At 45.3% G+C, this 18,329-nt stretch overlaps 1 protein-coding gene across 1 annotated transcript in view; it reads right to left on the reverse strand.

Annotated features, from left to right (window-relative positions):
• Positions 1-566: 566 nt before the first annotated feature.
• HSD17B6 (hydroxysteroid (17-beta) dehydrogenase 6) overlaps positions 567-18,329 on the reverse strand; it is a 21,654-nt gene continuing 3,891 nt past the window's right edge. The window contains exons 2-5 of the mRNA XM_015423668.1: positions 10,586-10,903; positions 9,263-9,521; positions 7,157-7,320; positions 567-787 (exon numbers count right to left, since the gene is read on the reverse strand). Of these exons, the coding sequence (XP_015279154.1) occupies positions 567-787; positions 7,157-7,320; positions 9,263-9,521; positions 10,586-10,898 (957 nt within the window). The 5' untranslated portion in view covers positions 10,899-10,903. The remainder of the gene's footprint in view (positions 788-7,156; positions 7,321-9,262; positions 9,522-10,585; positions 10,904-18,329) is intronic.

Genomic DNA, 18,329 nt, shown 5'->3' on the forward strand with positions numbered 1-18,329 from the left:
GCTGCTCTTTTGCACTTCCAGCCACTCACCAGGTCGTTAGCTGATTTTACCCACTTGAGAGGGTATTGTCTTACTAGTAGTCGGAGCAGGCACCTAGCTTTTTGGCCCTGTAGGCCCTTCTTCTCTCCCTCTGGGGATGGCAGAGCTTGCCACGGCCACAAAAAACTTCACAGGAAGAGAAACACACACTCACACCTCACTCATCTCCCTCATCGATTTCAATTATTTACAGACATGTCCAGTCAACTAGTAGACTTTTACAGGGTATAATCATTTTATTTAAAAGTACTTGATTATGAGTATTATTGTTAATACAAGATCTTTGTTTAGCTTGATAGTATAGTAAAGGGGGGGGGGGGCAGGCAGTTGCCAACCATAACCCATAGTTTTGGTTATTAGGCAGTATAAAAATGCAGTGGCAATACAATGCTTGTAAAACTGTCACCTCTGACATCAGACACATATCTGCATCCGGTTATTTAAAGGTACACATCCAGTATGAGAGAGAGCAACCTTTTCCTCATACCACCTTTCTTGTCCCCCTACTATTTTCTGCTCTATCCTCTTTATACAGCCCGGACACTTTTAGGCCAAGACCATGTCAGGACAAGGTCCGACAAAACTGTGGGCAGGTAAGAGAGTGGGATGAAGAAGAACTGGGCGTCCCAGCCCCCAGAATAGCGAGTCCGGGGGTGCTTGGATGTCAAGGCGTGTTCCATGCAGTCAGTGACCAGATACAGGTCAGTAGAGCACTGAGTTACGAGTGCCTCCTTGAACATCTTGTAATCTGTGGGGAAGGAAAAGAGAGGGAGTTTGTAATGAGATTTGATGGAACAGGCAATAAGAAGCCCCAGCTTTGAACAGCTTTAGATCAACAGTAGCAGTTGCTGTCTCAAGCACCTTTCTTTGAAAGGGACACTCTGAATTTGGAGAATTCCTGCCCATTCCCTAAAGTTAAGGAATATATGTGTAGGTGGGGCTGTCCCAAGGCAAAATGGTGGCCAACAAACACACACAGCATGAGGGAGGCCAATGGGCCTGGCTATGGCACAGAGTTAGGTCAGCCTACTTCTTCCCCACTGCACATATGCCTGTTCTCTTACCTACTGGAAGCAAACCATAGCAAAGGGACAAGGGAATGTTGACATACGGCACACAAGTGTGGTTCTATCACATACATCAGACCAGCCTTGCAAATAAGCCAATTCAGAGCCAATTCTTATTTACCTCAGGCAACCGGGCTTGCTTGCCACAAAGACTAGCCTCTGTAGCTATAGACATATCCTTCCTCTGCCCCAACTATACCTTCTCTATAAAATGCCTGCCACAGGAGGGAGGAGACACATAACCTGAAGGAGTATTCCTCGCCTGCACTGTCTAGCATGTGCAGATGAACACATGAAGCTGCCTTACACTGAGTCAAACCCTTGACGTTACCAAGGCCATAGTGCAATCCTAAGCAGAGTTACGCCTTTCTAAATCCATTCAAGTCAAAGGGCTTAGAAGGGTGCAACACTGCTGAGGATAGAACTGTAAGAATTAACTGACTGGCAGCAGCTCTCCACGATCTCAGGTAAAGGCCTTTCACACTTGTATGCATGTGTCAAGTGCTGTTGAGTCACTTCTGATTCATGGCCACCCTAGGAATTAATGACCTCCGAAATATCCTATTGTCTGGGGTAGGGGCCAAGTCCCGGTCTTGCCGAGCCCACTGTGATGGTCCCGGAGTGTACAGGGGACAGCTGGAGTACCCCCCCACACACACACAAGGCACCCCAAGCCTCTCCTGATGCCCGGGATTCACTTCCCAGCAGCATGGGATGAGGGGAGCATGTTAATGGTGACCTCAGCCGCCAATGGAGCAGGGGAAGTCAGCCAGGAGGCAGAACACTGGGCGGCAGCAGCCTCCAGCAGTACAGCAATGCCGACACCAACTGGAAATCCACCAGAACCTGGGCTGCTTGGGAGGATGCCTGCAGGACCTATGGGGGGGGTCGGCGTCACCTCTCCCTACGAGTAGCGAGCAAGACAGTGGAGCACAGGCTCCCCCAGGGTGAGCAAGCAGGGCCTCACAATGTGGTGGGGTATGTGGGCATAGATTCCACTGTGAGGTGGCCCCTGCTCCGCCAACCGATCCCGCTGGGGTGGACTGGCAGCCAGGCCTTGCTGTGGACTCCAGTACTGTCAGTACCAACCGAACGGGGGAGCAGTACAGAGGCCATGAGAGATGAGCCACCTCAGAAGCAAGGTGGGGTGATGGACCTGGCCCAGTTCGGGCAGTAGCTGGCAGAACACCAAGCCCAGCTACCGTGGGATGTCATGCAGCAACATGGGAGTCCCAGGCTGCCCTGCTCCAAGACTTTGGGCAAGTGCTGGAGGCAACAAGGGCCAGGCCCAGCAGGGCAGGGCTGACAACGAGCCGAAGATGGGGCCCATAGTTTCCTTTGACTAAGCTGGGCCCAGAACATGCTGTTGATGCCTTTTAGGACACCTTCAAGTGGGCAGCTGAAGCAGCCCAGTGGCCAAGGAAGCAGTGGTCCTGTACATTGGGGCCTTACTCGACTGAGGAAGCACGTACAAGCCACCCTTAAAGCCCTGGTAAAGGAAGATGCTGCAGACTACAAGCTGCCATCCTGGACCGGTTCAAGATCTCACCAGAAATCTACCAGCAGAAGTTCAGGATCATACTGTACAAACGGGCTGGGCACCCCCAGGTCCTTATGGCGACCTTGAAAGGCACACCGTGATTCACTGGCTGAAACCCATCAAAAAGGACAGGAGGTGGATTGTGGACCAGGCTGTGCAGGAGCAGCTGTTGGAGGTCATTCCCCAATGGGCCCAGCAAAGCATGGCCTGTTGCAGGCTGGTGTACATGAAGGAAGGACTTTCTTGTGGCTGAAAGCCGGGAACAACCCAAGGAGAGCAGCCAGCCTGAGGACAAGGCGGGGGCCCCACAAGAAGGGCCAAAGAATCCCATGGAGGCAGAGCAAGGATCCTGGCACCGAGGAACCTGGCTCACCCTGGCAGGTCCACCCAGGATGGTCCGGGCCCCTCACAAAGGGACTGGGGAGCATGGCCCCTGTGGCTGCACTTTTATAAGGAATACCCCCCTGATATGATAGAATGCAACGTGGGCTCGGATGTGGCCATGTAGGTGACCTCTCAGGTTCCAACCCCTCGATGACAGTAGTGCCGATCACAGGATAGAGGCTTTCGGCAATGCTGGATCCTGGTTGTTCCATCTCCACGATCAGCATGCAGCTGCTGCCAGATAATCTACCGGTGGTGCACGCAGCATCTATCATGTGCTTCCATGGCCATGCTGAGCAGTGTCCAATGGTCAGTGTGTTGGTGATGTACCAAAGAGTCACCTGAGAGGTGGAGCTCACTCGGGCTGAGGCCAGTGTTCCCTCTAAGTTGAGTTAGTATGAGCAAGCTCACAGTTTTTTTAGCCTCCGGCTCACATGTTTTTGTCTTAGCTCAGGAAGGATGGCTCCAGAGCAAAATAAATTAGGCAGTAGCCAAATCGCTCGCTCACAACTTTAATGCTAGTAGCTCACAAAGTAGAATTTTTGCTCACAGGACTCCACAGCTTGGAGGGAGCATTGGTTGAGGCCCTCCTGTATCCCATTCTCCTAGGGGGAGGTGCCCCAAATGTCCAGCGTGACCTGACAGCCCCAGCAGCAGCTGAGGCAATGCTGCAGGAGGACTTGGCAGATGAACCAGTGGAACATAACGGCCAGGATCCACACAACCCCATCCACACACACACTGGGGCAGGGACCTGGAATTCCTGGGCTACAGTCACACGGGCCGGAAAATGCGGGGTGGAAGCATGGCTGTTTGCCCCGGAGCAAACTAACGCGTGGTTGTGCAATCAGACGTCCCCTCAAGGTCCTGTCGAGGTCCCGTGGTTAGGGGGGAGGTGCTGATCACACGATGCGGCAAAGAAGCAGCGCGGCGCGGCAAACGGGGCTGTGTTTTGTTTTTAAACTGAAGTGTGCGCATGCGCCGTTGGGTGCTTGTGCGCATCCCATGGAGACTTGGAAAAAAACCCTTTTTGCATGTCGTACCCCACCCCCACCCACGAACCCCCTGCCTGCTCCATGGCCTTTCCCTTGAGTCCCCACATTGTCGTCACACACACACCCCGCACTCGTGCCTTGCCCAGGAGGTGATGCCAGCGTTGATCATCCCAGGAAGGTGCCGGGGGGGGGGGCTGGCTGGTGCAAAGCTCTTTCTCCCCCTCCCCCACAACGACTCGTCTGCTCTTCTTTCCTCTTCATCTGAATTGCGCTAGAAGAGAACGGCGCTGCTGGGAAGGGAACTCCGGGGTGGGGTGGGGGGGACACACCTTTTTGCGAGGGGACATGGGCGGGCGCCGGATGCCACTGGAAACACAATCAGACGCCCACCCTTGCCCCGCGGTTACCGTCTTTGGAGGGAAGCCTCGGGTTCGCCATGGGAGCCCTACGCTTCCGTCTCAGTAGCGTGGCTACTGCTCCGTGTGACCGCAGCCCTGGAGCGGCTGCGAGAGGCTATGGTGGTGAGTGAAGGGGTGGCCTGAGAAGAGTGGCGTAGGAGGCAGCTACCCTGGGTCACAAGGGACGGGTGTGTGTAGCTCCAATTGGTGCAGGGCAAGGGAGCTGAGGTCAAGCACTGCTAGTGCCCCACAGGTACCGAAAGAAGGTGCTGACCTTCACCCATGACCACCCCTGGGAAGGCCACCACAATATCCTGGCCTGGGTCCTCCTAGTCCACTTCTTTTGGCCCTCTGTGGCCCAGGATGTTCAGTAGTTTTGTAAGTCATGGTTGATGTGCCAACAGGCCTTGGGCGGACCCCTTCCTCATGCCCTGCTGTCCCATCATCCAGGCACCATTTGGGCAGAATTGCAATGGATTTTGTGGGGGCCCTACCTTGCACTCCATGTGCCCCCCCAATATTTACTGGTCATCATGGACTATGCTACCTGCTACCCAAGGCTATCTCCATCACAACATTAAGACAGCGGGGGTTGCTTGCAGTGTTCCCTCTAAGCTGAGTTAGAGTGAGCTAGCTCACAGTTTTTTAGCCTCCGGCTCACACATCTTTGTCTCCGCTCAGGAAGGATGGCTCCAGAGCAAACTAATTTATGCAGTAGCCAAATTATTTGCTCACAACTTTAATGCCAGTAGCTCACAAAGTAGAATTTTTGCTCACAAGACTTCACAGCTTAGAGGGAACATTGGTTGCTTGGGCCTTGTTGCATTTCGTCCCTCATGTGGGGTTGCCATGAGAGTTCCTGACCGATTGGGAAACCCCATTCACAGCAGCCCCGATGAAGCAAATGTGCCAGACATTGTGGATCCACCAGATTTTCACCACTGTCCACCCCCCACCCACCCCCGGATGGACAGGCTGGTGGAAAGATTCAGGACTGTCGTGGACCAGCCAAGCCCAGAAGAGCAAAGAGGCACATAAGACTCTTCTGAGGAAGAGGCAGCCAGCAGACCTGACTCCAGCCCACAGCCAGCAGCAGAGCCACTGCAGGAGGAGGCAGTCTCTGAGGGGCCAAACATAGATCCTCAGCCAGGTACCACCACAGTGGCCCTTCAGCCTCCCAGCCCTGAGCTGGCAACAGTGTTACGTATTGTGCTTTAGCTTGGATCTCACCTCTATCTAAGTCTGGTATTGTAAAATGCACGGCCTGATTGGCTACTCTGAGCAGTGGGCCAATCAGGGCATAAGAAAGGTACTGAAGGGAGATGAATTCATTGGTTGTTATGATAGTATTCTGATTGGATGTTAACTCAGCCAGGGGCGTGGTTATCTAAGCCCAGATAGTTTAAAAGAGAGCCTGTTGCTCTCCTGTTTGTGTTCGTTCTTGTCTTGTTCTAATAAAGCTGAATCACTTGTTAATGAGCTGCCTGAAGTCTCGTACTTAACAAACAGAGAGCCAGTTGCCAGTCAGTTCACACACCCCATCACCAGGAATGCCATAGGAGGAAGATGAGGAGAGACCTTCAAGACAGAAGGCACAGTTGCCCGCCTAGCAGCATGGCACCGGCCCAGCATCAACAGTGAGGATGACTACTTGCAGGAGCATGACCGAGGCAGCTGGCATGTGCATAATGCAATAGAGGCTGTTGAGCAGTGTGGTGCTTAAGAGCTACAGGGAAGGGAGTGGCTGTATAGAAGCAACTTGTCTGATGGTTGCCGACCTTGCTGCCTGTGCTCTGGATTGACTTCTTTGTCTCTGATCCTGACCTGTACCTTTGTATCCTTGTTCTCAGATTTCCCTTTGGACTAGAAGCTGTATTTTGACACCTGACCGTGGAACTGCTTTACAAACTCTGACACTTAGAAACTGTCTCTTTGGGCCAGCGATCAGGACAATGATGATCAAAACTATGCTCAGCAAGCTGGCCTGAGACTACCCCACCCAGTGGTACCTCTACATGGACCCCTTGTTATTTGCAGCAGAGGAGACCCCCATCCTCCCTGGGGTTCACCCTCTTTGAGTTGGTATATGGCCAGAGGCCCAGGGGCATCCTGGATTTAATGGAGGACCAGTGGGTTCCTGCCCACCCAAAGCAAGGATTACCGCCTCCTGAGTACATGAGGTGGCTTCACAATCAGTTGGAGAGGGCTCAAGTAGAGGCTAGCCAACATCTGGGAGAGGCCCAACAAGCCCAGAAAAGGCAGTATGACCAGGGGACCTGGGACAGGACTCTCCAAAATGGGGCCAAGATGCTGGTAAACTGGAGGGCGCTGGCTATAGGTCATGGAGACCTGTGGCAGGGCCTGTTCTGGGTTACCCAGGTTCTGAGGCCCCTGTCTTACAAGGTGGAGTGTGGGCCCCCTCCGTCAACAGAAGAAGCTCCACATAAATGACCTTACGGAGAGGCATGAACGCAATACACCAGACTGTCACCTAGCCAAAGACCTGCTGGAGCTGTGGATGGAGAATTACCATGGTGACAATCCAGCCGCACCCCAGAAGCACCTCTCCAAGATGGGGAGTTGAGCCCCTCCCAATGCTCTGGTGTCCTGAAGCTGCCTGGTAAAATATAGATCCTTCATCCCAATGGCTGAACCAAGGAACAGTTACTCCCAGATTCAGTTCACTAGCAAACCCATCACATTGCTCCCATACTGAGAGTATAAGTGACTTACAGTTGTCAAAATAGGTCTGGCCATAACTATCTTTGGTTTCCTGTGCAACATTGGTCCAGATCTGCTCCAGTTTGTTGAGGTTCCCCTGGACGTCTGTCATGCCGGTTCTAAAGTAGCCTGGTTCTATTATGGCTATTTTCACCCCAGATGGGCGGAGCTCACGTCTAAAAAAGAAAAATCGACAACAGACAACTGTTAAGAAACACACAGAGTTATTTTGTGATGTGCTTCTGCAGAGCAAGGGCCACGATTCTCTACTGAATATATTTAAGGGTATTGGATATTTTACCTTTCTAATGTGAGATGCCACTTTCCATATTCAGTAATAGTGAACACTGTCATAGAAATGCTCTCATGGTGTATCCAATTATTAAGTAAACTCAGTTGCTAATAATGGTCAACTGATGTTTCGAGAGCTAGCTGAAGACGCTCCCTCAGTGGCTTTTGCGGGTAGACAATATTTCTTTGTCATCAGCACAAGAAGCTGCCTTATATTCAGTCAGACCATTGATCTGCCAGATTCATTTTTGTCTACTCTGACTGACAGTGGCTCTCCAGGATCTCAGGAAGAGGTCTTTCACATCACCTACAACATGATGCTTTTAACTAGGGATGACATGGACTCAGCCATGGTTCCTCCCTACACAATTGGCTACTGCAGTAGACCACCCTGAATATGCTCACATGAGAACTGGAGAAATGATTTAAAGTACTAATATAGCCAGTTAAAAAACAAAAACAAACGAGTGTGAAGGCCAAACAACATGTTACGTTTATCACACGTTCACCACAAGGACTTGCAGTTACACTGCAGCTGCAAGTCCCTAGTGGTAATTCTTGTAAAAGCACTCTAGGGGACTGGAGCCAAAATGGTCTGTGGAGCACTATTAGCCCCACTGAGGATCTGCACATGCACTGCAGCCTTCCTAAATGGCATATGATGCCCCTTGTGGCCCCAAGAAACAGCAGGGGGGGGGGTTTAGGTTGATTATTTTTAAATACTTTGTAGTTTGAAATATTTCATAACAAAGGGAACATTACTATATTCCAGATTTCTTATGAAACAGAGAGCTTTTGCACCATTATGTAAGTAAGATAGCACTAAGATTTTGTATTGTCTCTTGTTATTGGCGTAGCATGTATTCTAAAAAATTGTAGTTTTGTACACTACAGAATATCTCCTGAAGAAGATCCATTTTTTGAAACGTTGTTATATAATCCGGAGACGACATTGATTATGTACCTTGGTTCAAGGATTTTCTTATGATTTGTTTATCATGTTGTGGTGTAGGAGAAGGGCCAGGGTACTTTAATCCATCAGGGAGGCTACCCCAGCAGGATCACCTATGACCATCAACAAGTCCCAAGACTTAACAGACGACCAGAGTTCCCTCTAAGCTGAGTTAGTGTGAGCTAGCTCACAGTTTTTTAGCCTCCAGCTCACAGATTTTTGTCTTAACTCAGGAAGGATGGTTCCAGAGCAAACTAATTTATGCATCAGCCAAATTGCTTGCTCACAACTTTAATGCCAGTAGCTTACAAAGTAGAATTTTTGCTCGCATGACTTCACAGCTTAGAGGGAGCATTGCAGACGACTGCTTCTCACATGGACAGTTCTGTGTGGCCTGCTCCAGAGTGAGATCACCAAGCATCTTGGTAATCCTAGCATCTGAGTGCAGAACCATCACTGTGGTCTACAGAGAGGTCCTTCAGTAGAGAAAAAAACCAGAATATATGTCTCACTTCATTTTTTTACACTACAAAATTTTCCATTAGGATTCCTATAACAAACTCATCAGTATTATAACTGGATTCACGGAACTTAAATACTGTAGTGAAGCATGGGTATCAGGCTAGTATTTGATAAACATCTTGTCCAATAGGAAAGCCAGTCCACTGACTAGTGGTAATGCATGTCCAGATATATTGCAAAAGCTGCCTATTGAATCTACCACAGTGCTTGACAGAGAACTAATTAAAATTTTCCTCCATTAATTTCGAAAAGTTGACCAGTTTCTTCATGCAGGAAGAAAACCAGTTAACATAGCCCCAAATGCTTGAGAGGTAACCTGATACATGATCATCCTGCTGTTAGAAAAGGATTACCTCAGGCAATCAGAAAAAGCCTCCACCCCATACTTAGATGGGCAGTAGCCTCCTCCGTAGAAAGCCAGCCGACCCAGGATGCTAGCCACGTTGACCACCCTTCCCTTGGCCTTCTTCACCAGGGGCAACATATGTAGAGTCACATCAATCAGACCAACTAAGTTGACATCAAGCACTTTCACGAAGTCATTTTTGGTCAGCCATTCATTGGGAGCTGCAGGATGCACAACACCAGCATTGTTTACTAAGCCCCAGAGCCCTGTGGAGAAGAAAGTAGATGAATACACAAATAGAGAAATACTGAAACCCAGCCCAAGCTAAGCAGAGTTTATAACTATGGGGAGGGATTATTTGATCTCATGGCAAGACACATAGTTGGACTGAGAGTTTTCAGAAGCTTGCAACAGTGAACATCTTTAGGCCAAAGAGAAAGACTCCTGGAACCAAAGCTAAACTAAAGCTTGGGTAGATGATGGGATCATTGGACTAGAAGAGCTCCAAATGCTATCTAGTCTGGTCACTTGCCCAGTGATCTCATGTTTTTATCCCACCATTTCTCCTGAAAGCTCAAGGGAGTATATATGGTCTTTATATTCACAACAACCTTGTGAGGTGTCATGGGGCATCCAGGGCTCAGCGACAGTGAGGTCTCCTCATAGGAGGAGGGGTCCTGTTAGCCAGCCTGGAGTTGACAGAAGTCGACCAGCAGCAGGAAAATGAGCTGCAGGCATGCCAGGATTTACAGCCTGGTGCAGAACCACCTACACTCTCCAGCCCTCTGGGATCACCTGCACCCTTGGAACGTTGCAGACAAAGGCTGAGAACTGAGTTACAGGTTAGACAAAGTGCATGCCTCCTGGCTCAGCACCAGCTATCTTCTGATAATGATGATGAGTCTTTGTAGGACTGTTCCTGAGCAGCTGGTTGGAGGCATGACGCTTGGGTGTATGGCTATAAAGCCTCCCGAGAGAGGCTTGTTGGGCATGGACGCAACCTGTACATTAGATGCCAAACTGCCTGGTTTCTGAAACCCTGACCTTGGACTGCAGGACACTGAACGTTGGAAACTTCCTCTGGGCTTGTTATTTTGGTGGAACAGAACCAGATACTGTAACCTGACACCCAGAGCCTGCAAGTCAGTACATGAGTTATATTAGGCTGGGAACAAGTAACTGGCTCAAGGCCATCCTATGAACCTCATGGCAGAGTGTGGATTTGAACCTAGGTTTCTCCAATTGCACTCTAACCTCTGCACTTGACTCAGTGTGTGGTAGTGGTTAGAGTGTCCAATAGGAAGCATTTGGAAGACGTTAGCCACGGTACCTTTGTTCCCCACATGTTCTTTCACCCACTCAGTTGCCATAGCAACACTCTCTGTGCTGGTCACATCCATGATGATGGTTTTCAGCCGGTCAGATGTGACCCTTTCCAGTTCCTCAGCCCCCTTCTGGGTAAGACATCCCGCCAAGATCCGCAAGCCCTGCATATCCAGCTGCCGGGCAAGCTGGTTTCCAAAGCCAGAATCGCAGCCAGTGATGAAGACATATTTCTCCTTCAGGTTCTCCACAGTCTGTCTCTCCAGGAACCATCGGATCAGGAAGAACAGTGCCACTGAGATTACCAGATAGAACCACATGCTTGCTAAGTACAAAAACAAAAACCAATACAAGTGGGGAGGTTTTTTAAAAAAAATCTGCATTCTGGGTTTAATCTGTTCCCTCTCTTCTCATTCTGTGATGATCAGACAGCAGTTCTGTCTTTGGAGAGTGCTTTGGGTCAATGTACAATCTTAGGTAACTATTAACAAAGCCATGCTGATCCTGTAGTTCACTGCACCTTTTCCTGAGTGAATGACATTTCACACAATTTGGTCAATGTTGCTGTAATACTGGCTGGAATACACTAACAGTGCTTTGTTAAAATTAATAAAGCTGTTTGACTTTCTGGATAAATTGGTAACAGTGATTCGCTCATGAAAGTTTCCCTTTTCAGAGTGGATGTATAGTAGATTTTTCAGTGTGGCCAAATAAGAGGCCAAAGGATTTCAGAAGCTAACATACACCCTCTTTTTTTTTTTGCGGCTAACCCCCCACCCCAACCTCTGCAAGTGTTTGAACACCTCCCCAACATCCTTGAACTAAGGCCTTGAACTAAGGGGTGGATCTAAATCAATGCTGTTAGCACGTGGGCAGACAGCTCAGTAACTCCAAACCTATTCTAAGTCAGTGTACCTTTCTGCTGCTGTTTCTTAATGACTACTGCTGTTTCTTAATAACTACAGCTTTATCCAGAGTGTGGTGGAACCATGGCATGTCCATGAAACTCAGTAGCATCCCTCATATGCAGGTTTCTACTAAGTTCTCGTCCTCCTTGACCTCCCCATCACTCTTTCTTGCTTCCCTCCCTTCACACCGTAGGTTTCCATGACTTTGTCCTCAGCAAGTTCTTTCCGCTTACATTGAATGAGCAGGAAGAAGTTATTCTTCTGCTTTCCCTTTCTCTGTTGGGGTCCAACAGAAATCATAATTTTCTTTTCCCCTTCTACATGCTACTGTTGGGCTACCTCAGCAAATCCAACAGCTTTCAGCACCACCTATAAACTGACAATGCCCAATTCTACCTCTCTACCCATGAACTTTGTCCCTCTATCAGTTCTGAAATTCCAGTTGCCTGCCTGTCTCCCTCCCTCAACTTGGATGTCTCATTGCTATCTCAAACTCACTAAGTCTATGAATGAATAACTCGTCTGTGCTCCAACGCCCTTCCTCCTTGAATAGTCTCCACATCAGTCTGCAAAGCCTTGGTTTGTCTTTTTTAAATATATATATACATTTTTTTATTTTAATTTTTTAATATACATCAACAGAACAACAACAAAACCTTAATGGAACACAATTAAAACCATAACAATAATGGAAAAGTATTATTATATATTATAATTACAGTTCTAAATGAACCTGTTAATATTACATCATATGAACAATATCATAATATTTCTTTGGGACCTGAACAGTTTTAGATGAATCTTTGTTGAAATAATATTCAAGGAATGGAAACCATTTAAGCTGGAAATCACTATGTCCTGACGCATTAGAAAAGGAAGACACCTTATCTGAAAGCTTATCCATTGAGTAGAACTCCCAGAGTTTGTTGTAACAATGTGAAAGAGTTATATTATTTGTACTTTTCCACGTATTAGCTATGATCGCTTTTACTGCTACCATGAAAATTGAAATAAGTTCTCTTCTAATTCTAGGAATAGTTTGATCATTCCAAAGGTCTAATAGATATGTTTCTGTGGAAAGAGGAATGTAATAACCAGTAATAGTTCTAATAGCTTTTGAAACTTTTATCCAGAATTTTTTAACAACAGGACAGTACCACCAACAGTGGATAAAAGATCCGTGGCCCCCACATGACCTCCAACAAGTTGGTGAGTATGATTTTGTGATATTGTGTAATCTTGCTGGGGTTAAGTACCATCTTGTTAGTACCTTGTAACTTTGCAGTTGTATATTTAAAGATTTTGAATTAATGGATGGGGAGGACCAAATTTTTTGCCAAGATTTCTCGTTGATGGTAGTAGTGCAATCTATTTGCCATAAGGTTTGGTAACTAAGCAGTTGATTAGAATGGGATATAACTAGTTTATCATATAGAACTGCAATAATATTTTTAAAATGAGTTCTGTCAATTTTCAATATTCATTCAAATATAGTTAATGGTCTAGTTAAATCTGAAGTGGATAACAAGGAGCTTGTTAAGTGTTTCACTTGGTAATATTCGTACCATGGAATGGAGCATTTATATTTTTTCTCTATAGCTAGTTTGGGTATTAATTCATTATCCTGTAATATATTACATAGTCTAGAAATGTTATTACGCTTCCATATCTCAAATGATGATTTAATACCCAAACTAGCTATAGAGAAAAAATATAAATGCTCCATTCCATGGTACGAATATTACCAAGTGAAACACTTAACAACAGGACACTTAACAACAGGACCCTCAGAACTCTCCAATAATATCTTTTTGCAATACACACTTAAGGTATGGGATAGAAGGAAACACCTACTAGCTCCAAAGGTATCACCTATCACTTCTTTTCTAGGGCACATGATACCTTTGGAGCTAGTAGGTGTTTTCTTGTGTGGTTGAGAGAGTATGATCGGATATAACATAGTTTTGGTTGGATTTGCACTTAAATCTGAGAATTTTCCAAAAGAGTTTAGTAGGTTTTCTAGTTCAGGAAGTGTGGTTTGAGGGTTAGTTACTAGCAGGGCTATTTTTGGGCAGGAACACACAGGAACGGCGTTCCGGCTGGCTCCCAAGTTGGCCACACCCAGCAGGAACTCATTAACATAACAGGCCACACCCAACAGCAGAAACCCCTTAGGATTGGCTACACTGGGGTGTCTGGCCTAATATGCAAAGGGTTCCTGCTACAAAAAAAGCCCTGGGTTTTGACAACAAGGTAAACAAAATAAGAAGCAAAAGGTGGGTGTGGCTGGATGGCCACACTTCTGGCAACATGGGGGTGTGGCCTAATATGTTAATATGATGTGCTATCAAGGGTGTGGTCTATTATGCTAATGACTTTCTGCTGTTGAGTGTGGCCTATTATACTAATGAGTTGCTGCTGGGCTTTTTCTACAAAAAAAAGCCCTGGTTACTAGAACTGCCATGTCATCAGCGAAGAGACTTAATTTGATTTCTTGGTCTCCTACCGTGATGCCTATGATGTTTGGATGGGTGCGAATAGCCTGGGCCAGAGGTTCTATAGCAATGGCAAACAGGAGAGGGGACAGTGAACACCCTTGCCGTGTCCCTCTAGAAAGATGGAAGGTATCGGAGTTTTGTCCATTTATTCTGAGTTGTGCTCTAGGAGATTGGTATAATGTATGGATTGCTCTTTTAAAATTAGTGCCAAAACCTAAATGTTCAAGTACGTGTTCTAAATATTGAGGTTCTACCTTGTCAAAAGCTTTTTCTATGCCAATAGATAAAATAAAAGATGAATCTACCTGCTTGTATTTGCAATACTGTATGGTGTTTAAGATCTTTCTTGTGTTATCTGATATATCTCGGTTTTGAATAAAACCTGATTGATCTGGGTGTATTATAGAACCTACTATTTTATTCAATCTGGCTGTTAAAAGTTGCTGTAAAAATCTTATAATCTGTGTTAAGAAGAGACATAGGCCTAGGGTCAGTTTGAGCTCTATTTTTTTTTAGGAATCACTATGATTCTTGCCATGTTCCAAGTATCCCGCATAATGCCTGCTGACATCACTCGGTTACAGGTTTCAGCCAGATGAGTTTGGAGATAAGGTGAATATTTTTCTAAAAACTCAGGTGTAAATCCATCACAGCCCAGAGATTTGTTCATTTTAAGGTTTCTAATAGTGTTTTGGATTTCCTGTGGGGTTATAGGAGCTTCTAACAATTCTATATGTTGTTGTGTTAAATGTTGTAGGAGAGGGTAATTTGCTAAAAAATGTGCAATATCCTGAGATGAGGGTTTGCTCGTGGTATATAATGAAGTATAGTATTGTAAGAAAGAATCTAAAATGTCGGGTATGGAATATAATGAAATTCCCTGTTTGTTTTTAATATGGGTGATTAAATTTGCCGTCTGTTTTGTCCTAACCTTCCATGCTAAAAGTTTAATAGATTGTGGGCCTCTAAGCCAGTATTTTTGCTTGATATACATGATTTGTTTTTGGATCTGGGAAACTTCTATCGACTCAAATTTTTTCCGTTCCAATAATAATTTTCTATATTTTTTTTACATCCATAGGCCTTGTATTCGTCTTCTAATTTTTTAATATTTGCCTGTAGGTCTGACTTAATTTGGTTTTTTCTTTTTTTGCAGGAAGCGGAGAGGGACATTAGTTTACCACGAAGGACTGCTTTAAAGGCGTCCCAGACTATATGTTTGGGTACACCACACTCACTGTTAAATTTGAAATATTCTTTAATATGTTTCTCAATTTCTTTTGCTGTTGTTTCTGTCAATAAAAGATTATTATCTAAACTCCAAGAGTAGTTGTCATGTGTTTTATCCTCGTACCTCATGTCGCTTTCGATCCAGGAATGGTCCGACCAGAGCCTGATTCCTATGTCTGCTGAGGGGAATAAATTTACTATAGATGTTGATACAAGAATATAATCAATCCTTGTATGTACTTTATATTTTGGGGAATAAAATGTGTAATTTCTTTCAGACCCATGTCTGTCCCTCCAAATATCACAAAGTGCATATTTCTTAAATAAAACTTGAAATTGGGTTGGTTTAGGTTGTTTAAGTTTTGCCCACCTATGAGCTGAAGAATGTGGGCGGGATCTATCTAAATAAGCATCCGAAATGTAGTTAAAATCTCCACCAATAATAAATGATCCCTTGCTAAATAAATGTAATTTTGAAAGTGTATTATTAAGAAAAGGAATTTGGCCACTGTTGGGTACGTAAATAGAAACTAGGGTCAAAGGTTTCCCAAAATAGCTTCCTTTCACAAACAGGAATCTTCCAAATGGATCTTTTCCTATCTTTTCTGTAGTGAACCTAAAGGACTTGCTTATAAGGATTGCAACACCTCTGGCTTTTGATGTTCCATGTGCTTGAATCTGTTGGGATAGTTTAGCCGAACTGAATACTAGGGGATGTTTTGCATTGAGGTGTGTTTCTTGCAGAAAAATTACCTCAGGTTTTTGTTTCAGTAGTGCCGTAGCTGTCCTCTTTTTCTTAATGTTTGAATTCAGCCCTCTACAATTTAGGGAGATAATTTTAACATTAGATTGAGACAACATGGAAATTCAAAGGGGTAGATGTAACATAAGCAAACCTTATCATATCCGATAAATCACTGCATTTACTGATGTAAGCATATGAAAAAGAAGAAGTATAATTACTTTCAGTTCTCCATTTAGCTTGACTATAGCTTTGCAAAAAGTTAAGAACATTTTCCATTCTAATGAAAACCATTATAGACTCTCCAGTGCAAACCAAAGCTGTAAGAAAAAGGAAACTTAATACAAACTGTATATAAAACATTTTTAACTGTTATAACTGCGCAGGACTAATAACCTCGTCCTGCTACCCTTTTACTAAAGGTTTTTACAATTTGAAAGTTGGTAAAATTTAAACACTAAAGGGAGCTAGTACCCTGAAAAACTCCTCCCCCTCCCCCCTGCTGTCAAGTAAATGTTGAAAAGGTATTACATCTAAGCTATTTTAGAGATGTTTTCTCTTCTACCCTCAAGAAGCAAGCAAACAATCAAATATAGAAAAAAGCAAGTTAAGCTACTAAATGCGAATTTCCGATATAAAACAATAACTGAGCCTTCATGTAACATCTGAATATATCAACAACAACAAATAGTTAGTTTTTTAAGAACTAAATTACTACAAGTCTGCGGTGTTTTAACGTTCCCTTAGTTTTTTAAGTCTGTGCCATCTCTCTGCCCGCTGTGCTAGAGCTCCGATTTCTTCCGGCTTTTCAGGATGCAGCTGGGGATCAATTTGCAGGTCTTTAAGAAGTTGAATGCCCGATTCCAAATCAAAGGCTTGGTACCTTGTGCCATCATGAATCACTTGCAGTTTGTGCGATGCCATCCAACGATACTTATAGTTTGCTGATCGTAAAGCCAATGTAATAGGTTTTAAAAGTTTTCTTCATTGTAGGGTATCAGGAGATAAGTCTTGCAATACCAAGATTTTGTGCTCGGCATAAAGCAAATAGCCTTGAGTTCTGGCTTGCTCTAATATGGCCGTCTTGGTTCTGGAGCATGTAAATTTTGCGATGATGTTTCTTCGAAACGGCCGTTGGTTTTGGCGCGCTGGCCCTGCTCTATAGGCCCAATCTATTAAAGGTGCTACCCCCTTTTCTAACTTGAGGGCCGTTCCAAGCCAATTTGCTAAGAAGGAGCTTAGTTCTGAGTTTTGTTCTGATTGCTCAGGGAAACCACAAAACTTCAGGTTTTCGGCTCGTAAGTGATTTTCTATTGCAAGTATTTTATCAGTTGCCCATTCCTCTCTGCTATAGAGGTATTTAGTGTCCTCCTGAATTGTTAGCCCGACTTCCATTGCGGTGTCAGCTGTCTGGGCTACCTTGGTAAGCGCTTCTTTTAAGTCTTTCAATTGAGAGGTAATGGGTTGTAAAAGAGTTTGAATTGTCGAGGTCATGCTGCGCTCAAGAGTCTGAAGAGAGTCTAAGAATTCTTGGCGCGTTACATTTAGACCTTTGCCTTCAGGGTTCTCGCCGGCCACCATCTTACCTCCAGTTGTAAGGGGAGTCTTCGGCGGGGTCCTGGATTGCGGATTCAGGAAATAGTCTTGAACTGTTTTAGAGTTTGTAGTAGATCTATTTTTAATATTTGAGGATCTTCCCATGTTAGGGAATAGCTTTTTTGTCGGGTAGAAGATGATAAATTGACATTAGGAACAGGAAACCAGCCAGGGAGGCAGTGAGGCCCTTGGATGACCAAGGGGTAAAAGGAGTACTGAAGGATGATAGGGAAATGGCTGAGAAGCTAAATGCATTTTTTGCCTCCGTCTTCACTGTGGAAGATGAGAAGTGGTTGCCCACTCCAGAACCGCTGATTTCGGGAGGGGTGTTGAAAGACCTGAGCCAAATTGAGGTGACGAGAGAGGAGATCCTAAAACTGATAGACAACTTAAAAATTGATAAATCACCAGGCCCAGATGGCATACATCCGAGAGTTCGGAAAGAACTCAAATGTGAACCTGACAAAAATATGTAATCTTTCCTTAAAATCTGCCTCCATTCCTGAGGACTAGAAGGTAGCTAATGTCACTCCCATCTTTTAAAAGGGTTCCAGAGGAGATCCGGGAAATTACAGGCCAGTCAGTCTGACGTTGATACCGGGTAAATTGGTGGAAACCATTATTAAGGAAAGAATTAGCAGGCACATAGATGGACAAAACCTATTGAGGCAGACTCAGCATGGGTTCTATAAGGGAAGATCTTGTCTCACTAACCTGTTAATGTTCTTTGAGGGGGTGAACAAACATGTGGACATTGTTTACCTTGACTTCCAGAAA

This window comes from Gekko japonicus, unplaced genomic scaffold, assembly GCF_001447785.1.
Source record: "Gekko japonicus isolate JY-2015 unplaced genomic scaffold, Gekko_japonicus_V1.1 scaffold33, whole genome shotgun sequence".
NCBI lineage: Eukaryota > Metazoa > Chordata > Lepidosauria > Squamata > Gekkonidae > Gekko > Gekko japonicus.